General features: G+C 40.4%; 1 protein-coding gene across 2 annotated transcripts; it reads left to right on the forward strand.

Annotated features, from left to right (window-relative positions):
* The first annotated feature begins 5,956 nt into the window (after positions 1–5,956).
* Positions 5,957–6,693, forward strand: LOC115066070 (uncharacterized). Of its 2 annotated transcripts, none has more exons than XR_007422324.1 (2): positions 5,957–6,502; positions 6,582–6,693. XR_007422324.1 is itself a non-coding variant. In XM_049452475.1 (2 exons), the coding sequence occupies exons 1-2, from the start codon at positions 6,216–6,218 to the stop codon at positions 6,684–6,686; spliced, it is 198 nt and encodes a 65-aa protein (XP_049308432.1). In that variant the 5' UTR covers positions 6,055–6,215; the 3' UTR covers positions 6,687–6,693. The 2 variants fall into 2 exon arrangements, 1 of the variants encoding a protein (XP_049308432.1); XM_049452475.1 differs by having other exon boundaries at positions 6,055–6,308.
* The last annotated feature ends 1,319 nt before the right edge of the window (positions 6,694–8,012 follow it).

The following is an 8,012-nucleotide window of genomic DNA, read 5'->3' on the forward strand; positions in this document are numbered from 1 at the left end:
ATACTTTGTACTACTGTTCGTTTGTATGTTTGTATGCAATACTAACTACTGGCGAAAAAGACGTTAAAACGGTTCCTGAAGGTACTTGGTGAATATGATTGAAACGTTGATGATTATTTAGTCTTTTTAGGGATTCCTTGAGTGAGCACACACAAGCAAAGCATATACCTTGCGAGCAACCATGGGAATGACACAGTAATGAAATATTAATTTGGTAATATCTAATAATTTTATGTCTATCTCGTTACCAAGTATCTCTATAGCTCAAGTGATATCATGATAATTTCATTAGCTTTAAATTACATTCAAACTCTTTAACCTTGTCCTCCCAAATCACATGCTACTATTCCATGTTCAATCCAGAAATTATGTATATTTTAAGTCGCACAGCTCAGGATCTCCCTAAAAGTGGTTCACTTGCTTCGTCAAGCGAAAACTGTCGAAGTCGAATCACGGTGAACTGGCGCAAAAGGTGGCGAAGCCAGTATTGACAATGGGAAGATTTTGCTATGGATTTTTTTGTGGATTTGGCAGAGAATGAATTACTACATACATACCTTTCTTACCAAGATTTGGAACGCCAGTAGAGCGCAACCAATAGGACATCAGAACAATGTCAGTCAACATAACATTCACCGATAGTGCCTCGCCAGAAGCACCGAGAACTTCGTTGGCTTACCTGTTCCTGTCGATGGCAAATGAAAATTCACTTCAAAAAAAGCCTGTATAAAGCTCGATCTGAAATTTTTTCTCCAAGAAGGTGCTTATTTGTCGGAACGATATTGGATCATTATAACATATAGTTCCCATAAAACGTCTACGAACCAATAGCTGTATTATGAACACCACTCTCAATACAGTCCAGAATTGGGCATCGCAAGCAAGCCTGTGGGTTGAAGCCGGATAAAACGGATTTGCTTGTGTTCTAAAAGAAAACACAAAATTCCTCTCTGGATATTCCATTCGATAAATGGGCACAACTCTCCATGAAGCACCGCACCAAGTACCTTAGAGTAGTCATCGACAAAAAAATTCTGTGGAAGCATAAGGTATGTAGAAGAAAGAGTGAGAAAAGCAAGCAACGCTTTCTATGAGTGTAGACAGATGCTCGGCACAACCTGGAGGCTCTCTCCCTCTGTCATGCACTGGTGCTACACTGCTATTGTAAAATCAATTCTGCTCAGTAGTACGAGTACGGTGAACAGGCGCAAGGAAATTTCCCTGCCGGAAGCTAATGGAAAGGGTTTAGAGGTTCGCTACGCTGTGCATAACCGGAGTTTTAAGAGCGGCTCTTGAACTCGTACTAAACTTGCCATCTGTAGACCTCTTCGCTGAAAACTGCGCAGCAAAATCGGCTGGACGACTACTGACTTTGGCAAAATTTACATAGAACCTTCGGGCATAGCTCGGTGGATAAAGATGGCTTAGCAAACACAGACTAGATTATCCAATTTTTCAACTGGCAATGAAGGTTCAAAACAGAGAAAAAGGTGGTTGGCGTAAAGGCTTGTTAGCTACACACAACACTCTAAACATTTATACGGATGACTCGAAAATATAAATAGTTGGTGCGAGGATACTTATGCTGTCCAGAGTTAGGCATAAGGCAGTCTTTTAAGTTGCCGGGCCACTGCAGTACAAGCACATATATTACAAGCTGAGTTTTTTAATATTGTAAAAGCCGCGGAGCTGGCCTCTAATGCAGCTGCAGGCAATTTCAGAGTTAACATCTTCATAGACAGCCAAGCACCATTTAAGGCAGTAACCTCATATCGCATATCAGCCAGAAGTGTCTTGGGAAGCAGGACAGCAGTGGAAAGCGTTACCAGAAGCAAGCAACTTCACTTCTATTGGGTGTCAGGTCACAAAGCCACCGACAAAGGCATCGAGGGAAATAAAATAGTGGGCGAGAATGCCAAGAATGTCAGCTGACAACCGAAAACGTAATCAATATTGAGAAACGCATGCATTGTCTATACGATGATCTGGACAGAAGTATGGTGAAGCAAGTCCAAACCCAATAGAACGAGCTACTTAAGCTACGAGCTACTGCAAATCCAGATGTAAAACGATTGATCGAAAGTACACAAAATTGCTATTGGCACTCGATAGAAGAGAGTGTAGGAGCATGATCGAAATACTAACTGGTCACTGTTAGTGGCGACACGCGCCTGTGGAGTGGGGCTGACAGATCAAGATGACTGCAGGAAATGTCTAGAGTAAGGCATCAGGGGAACAATGAAAGATCTCTTGTGCACTTGTTCGTATTGGCAAGACTACGCTGTAAGCATCTGGAGTCCTCACAGTATGATACGCTGGAGGAGGTATCGATAGTGAGGCCGCAGAGTCTGTTAAAATTCGCGTCCATCGCAGGCATGCTTATGAATGACTTCTCTTCACGGACTGAACTCCATCTGATATCGCAAAAAACCAAAACTGGTCTAGAAGAGGCCCAGTGGCTTACCAGACTATTCGTCCCTAACCTAACTCATAGGGCGGCCGTTTTTTCTTATTTATTTTTGTAATCATTAATTTTTCTTAAATCCTAATTGTGTCCAGCAAATAATCTCACCAAAAATAAATAATTACTATCATATTTCAAAGCCTAAAATATTCATTAGGCATTCTCAATCGTATGTACATACTTACTACAAACATATATGTACATACATACCTGTATGTATGAATAGGATATAAAAAATCCTCAAACATGTTCCAACATAGCAAATGCTCTTAATCCTTATTGAAAACAATTTAAGCTCATAATAAATGTGATAATAATTGTTACTCTTGGCTGGTTACATATTTCGATTTAAGAAAAATCCAGTTATTTTCTCAAAAAAACAAAAAAAAAATATTCATTACTCAAGAAATCCAGAAAATTTTAATCGCAATGTAAACAAACCTATCCTTTTCAACATTTTTCAACAGCTTCCTGGCTTGTAATCCTTTGAAAGTCCAGTGGATTACAACACCAACTTGAAATTGTAAACGAAACCGGTATTTTCCTCCGGCATCAACCCAAAAATGTGAAATTGACTTGTGAACGCATCAGAGTACAACGGCTTTTATCTTTAGCGTTGCTCATTTTCAGCCATCAGCAGCAACTTGATACCTTATATAATACTACGGATGCTCATGTATTTAATATTTTACTCATTTCATGCAACAACTTGACCATTTTTGGCCAGCTGCGCGCTGCTCGCGGTGTTTACTGTCATAAAGCCCGACATCCTCCTCACTTTTGACAGCTTTCAGCCAGCAAACATACTATATGCAAATTAATGACTTCGGTCCTTTGCTGTTTAAATCTATTTTCCTTATATGTACATATAGTATGTGTATGTGTGTATGTTTCTACCCCGCGGTATTTTCCTTGTTTGCGCTTTTTATGTTTTTCATAATTAACTTTTTATTTTCTCGAAGTCCATCCCTTTTGTTTTGTGCCGCAATGTCCAGTTGTAATCCTTTTGTTTCAGCCCAACCACCCCTTTGCCTTGTGGTGTTTGAGGAAATCACTTTCTTCTGCTGAGGAAATCACCTTCTTCTTGCTTTAAGTTTATCTTATTTTCCGCCTTAGCTGCTTTAGGCTGCCCTTTGAAAAATGATTATGTTCCCATTGTCTCAGAGGTGCTGTTATGATTCAATTAACGGCGGACAAGTTGACCAAGTGTACAAAATTTATGTGTTGCTGCTTTCTAGCCCTTAGTTTTCCGCGTCCTTTTCCTGCTTGTTTTCCTTTTTTGTTTGTAAGTTGCTTAGTCAACTTCTCTGATTACACAATATTGTTCCTGCCTTGCGGCTCTCACACTCAGTCGCTCTCTCTGTTGTCATAAATTAAAATATTCTTAACTTATGACGAAGTAACTGTCAACTTTAACGGTTTATTTTGGTAATCTTGACTAATGGTCATTTGATATTTTTTTTTGCTGGCTGCGAGGTCGTGGAAATGGTATGGGAAGAGAAGAAAAAAAAATTAAGGAAACGCACCTACTGAAGCATCCATTAAATTGGCTTGAAGAAACCAGTAATGTCGTATATGAGCTAATGTGAAATAAAATAAATTTAAACGAATATTCGATGTTAAGATATTATTATTTTTAAATAAAGCAAAGTCCGGACTATAAGGTGGATGCATATGACCCTTCCCACCAAGCTTCCCGAGCTTCCGACGAGTCACTATTAATGTGTATGGCCGAATGATGTCCTGTTGAAACACAATTCTACTTTATTAACCTAGGCTGACTGCTTCTGGCCGATTTATTCCTTCAGAAGATCAAAAGCATAGAAAGACCTTCGTGCTTTTTCCCATGACAATCGGGTCTACGTAACCGGAACGGACTTTTATCCTGTTTTTTCGGAGTGCGCGAGTTATTTTAGCCAGCAATTCACATTGTAATCTTCGGTACACAAAGCCAAACGACTGCGCACCACTTACTTTCATCGATGAGGAAATTCGGAATGTCATCAATAAAACAAAATCCTTCAAATCCATTGGCCCTGATGGAATAAACATTCTGATGCTAAAGCATCTAAGCTCGAATGGAATAAGCTTCTTCACCAGGGTCCTAAAACTTGTCGCTGACCACTCTTCAAATATCCGATGTGTGGAAAACCACGACTATAGCTTCCGAACAGCACACAGAACTTAGCGTGATAAATGTCGAGATTGTTTATGGACTATAGTGAAATAGTTAAACGCAGACAAGGAAGCTTCAGATATGCCAAACCACTGCCCTCCGAACTTTAACGGGAAGCCTCTTGAAGTCTCCGTTCGAACAACTACACATTGAGACCCGTATGTTTCCAGTTAAGGAGCATAATGAGCCCCTTTCCGAGCAGTTTTTGTTGGGATGTTTTCGTAGACATAAAACAATATGCCTACCAGCCTTCGGACGCAATTCATAATGGAGCCATGAACTCCTTCACCGACTCCATCTCAGTGAATGGCTCATTTGGAGTCAAATCACCACCCATTGCAGATGACGAGTTGAATACTGTAACTACTTACTTATCCAGAATCGCCCCCGACAGATCATATATATATGTATGCAAAGAGTCCCCGCATGACTGTAGCCAGCTAACCGTACACATCTGACACCCCTCTCTCTAAGGTCCAACACCTTGAAACAACATGCTTCCTGGGTCTACCGCTGAATGATCTCGATGACAACTTTTCTGAACCTTACCACCTGATCGGGGACTGGATAACCATTACAACAACAACAGAGACCTTCCTGTCTTGGACTTCTCGGCGACTCCCCATCAGATATTCAACAGAAAATACTAAGTCAGTTTTAAAAACCCACCTGGACCTAGAAGTTTGTAGGCTAATCGAATTTCAGGGCGTAAAACCATTTTCATTCTATTTCAAAATAAATGCAATATTGCTATAGACCCAAGATCCCTAGGTCATGTTGTTCGAATGGATGAAAACACTACAGCTCTGAATGTTTTCCACGCAATATCCGCCGGGGAAAGCTGAAGAAGAGGAAAACCTTTACTCCGTTGGAAAGACCAGTTGGAGAAGGATCTGGCTTATGTTTTGAATCTCCAATTGATGCCAAAGCCTTAAAAGAAGAGCGACTGGCTCGCTGTCGTAAACTCGGAGTCTACGCCAATAAAGAAGAGAATAATTTTAAGACTGGTGTTGGCCTCAGAAACCCTGAAATTTTCTGGTAACAAAGACAGTTAAGTCATCTGCGTATATGAATCGTTATAGCAACATTACTGTGAGCTAATCGTCCACCAAGTCAGCAAAATCTGTACACATCAAAAGGCTTGTAAAACAAAACTCATCGCCTTTTCCTCACCGCCTTTGCACAACCTTTTGTAAAGCAATGCCGCCTTAGAGAACAGTATATTTAAAGTTAAGTTCAAATTTGAGTGCGACAGTTAATCGTATTTTTTGCGTACTCCACAACATTCCTTCCATAAATTATGACCGCAATTACTGTTTCAGCCCATTCACACCTTGGAAGTAATTAATTACTTTGAGAAAGCGGTTAACGTCAGCAAAAGTGGCGGCTTGTTAGCGTTTGACCAATATTTAAAACGTGCGCCATCAGCCGCCAGGCATCATTTTCCAAGCGAGCATCGGTCAAGCGCCAACGGCAGACGCACAATTACCAACTAAGCGCGTCTACTGCTCCACTTACACTTCAAAGACAGAAGAAAGTACAAGCAAACGAAGAAAGAATAACAAAGTGTGCGAAATGTTGCGCTTTCTCGCTTATCTGCTTGCCATCGCCCTTATCTTATCCGCGTCGCGCATGCCAATTCTACGCGCTGCAGTTATCGGTCACGGTGTAAGTACCAGTTTTAAGAAGTGTGCTAACGGGCCGTACCGCTGAGTAATCAAGTGAAACTTGTTTGCTTTAATTGAATAAGATTTATTTTAATTTATTGAAATCTTGTTTCTTTATGCGGCTTATTTAAATGCGCTCACTTTTTGCTTGCACCGCAGCAGTCGCTTATAATTTTACACCGTCTGGCTAAGAAAGTAACTGCGCCCTAATAATGATAACTGTGCTGTGTAGCAGTTCTTAAATATGCAAAATTTTCTTTTGTTTTCTTTTTAGTCTTTTCCGCGCACACAGAATTGGGCCGCACCTCCACCGGATCTGCGTTTACCTCCAATTTACCTGCCCGAGTTCACGCCTATAAGCGAAGATGCGCAGGAATGAGCAGTCATGAAGCTAATAATTAAGTATTATTAATAATAAATAAATATTAATTTTAAATATGATAAGCTGTGTGTTTTATTGGTCTAATAACTTAACACTGAAGCGGAGTGAGTTCGACTTTGAGTCCGATATAGGCCAACGGACTTATAACACTTTGTTTAACATACATAGTCGTATGAATAATCGCCAAGGCAAAACAATCCAACTACCGAAAGACCGATTCCGTTACCATGAAAAATGTTACTAATCTCGGGAAAGATTCACTGCAGCTCTGTCATTGCTCATTAGCGTAACTTATTCTAAACAAAACTAAAGTATTTCATTAGTATTCCCCTCAAATTTCGTAATGCCTTCGCAATATCCAACATCTAACGTGATGCGAAACTTGTCTAAAGTAGTCCTCGAGGAATAACCACACTTTCCAGAGTTAGGCAAAAGACAGCCTTTTAAGTTAGCGGAGCACTGTGGTATATTACAAGCATAGCACTTTTCCAATGGGAAAGGGATAGAGCTGGCCGCTAATATATCAACAGGCAACTCCAGAGTCAAAATACAATATATAATACGTGGGCAGCTAAGAAGCATGGCTTGTTTCGCATTCCGCAAGTAATTTCTGTCGCTAGAACCAAGCGACTTCATTTCTACTGGGTGCCAGGCCACAAAGGCATCGAGGGAAATGAGATAGTGGACGAGATTGCCAAGACTGGTGTACGACTGTCAGCCGAAAACATGAACAAGTGATCATCAATGGAAAGCTCACTCGCAAAATAATCAAAACTGGTCGAGAAGTGGTTCATTAATTTACCTGGCTAAACTGTCATAATCACATTTTTTATTTGTATAGTAGAGTCGAAGATATGAACTTTTAGAACGCTTGAGCTCATAGCTCAAAGAGGTGGCGGTTTGTTATGGAATTACTCGAACATATCCAATTAATGATCCACCGATATCGCAATGGGTAATAACCTGATTAGAAATTTGTGAATTAACGTCTCCTTGACGAACAAGGATTATATTTTATAAGCTCTCCAACGGTGTCCCAAAACATGCAACGGCAGTCGACCACATCCGATTAAACGGGTCTTGGCGTGTTCGACTAATCAATTCTGTGTAAAGTTTATGGCAATGTCCGTTGGTGTACGGTGCGATGAGTTATTCGAACTTCAAAACTAAAAGGCTGCGTTTGCTCTGCATATCGGTAAAATGGTAGCGAAATAAGAGCAGTGGAGCTTCAAATATTTACTGATATCAAGGGTAAATAAAGGCATTGTCATTGGCATTAGCTGACTGACTAGAGGAATTCTTTTGTTTTCGAGTAGCTGCCGA

Source organism: Bactrocera dorsalis, chromosome 3 (assembly GCF_023373825.1).
Source record: "Bactrocera dorsalis isolate Fly_Bdor chromosome 3, ASM2337382v1, whole genome shotgun sequence".
Classification (NCBI taxonomy): domain Eukaryota; kingdom Metazoa; phylum Arthropoda; class Insecta; order Diptera; family Tephritidae; genus Bactrocera; species Bactrocera dorsalis.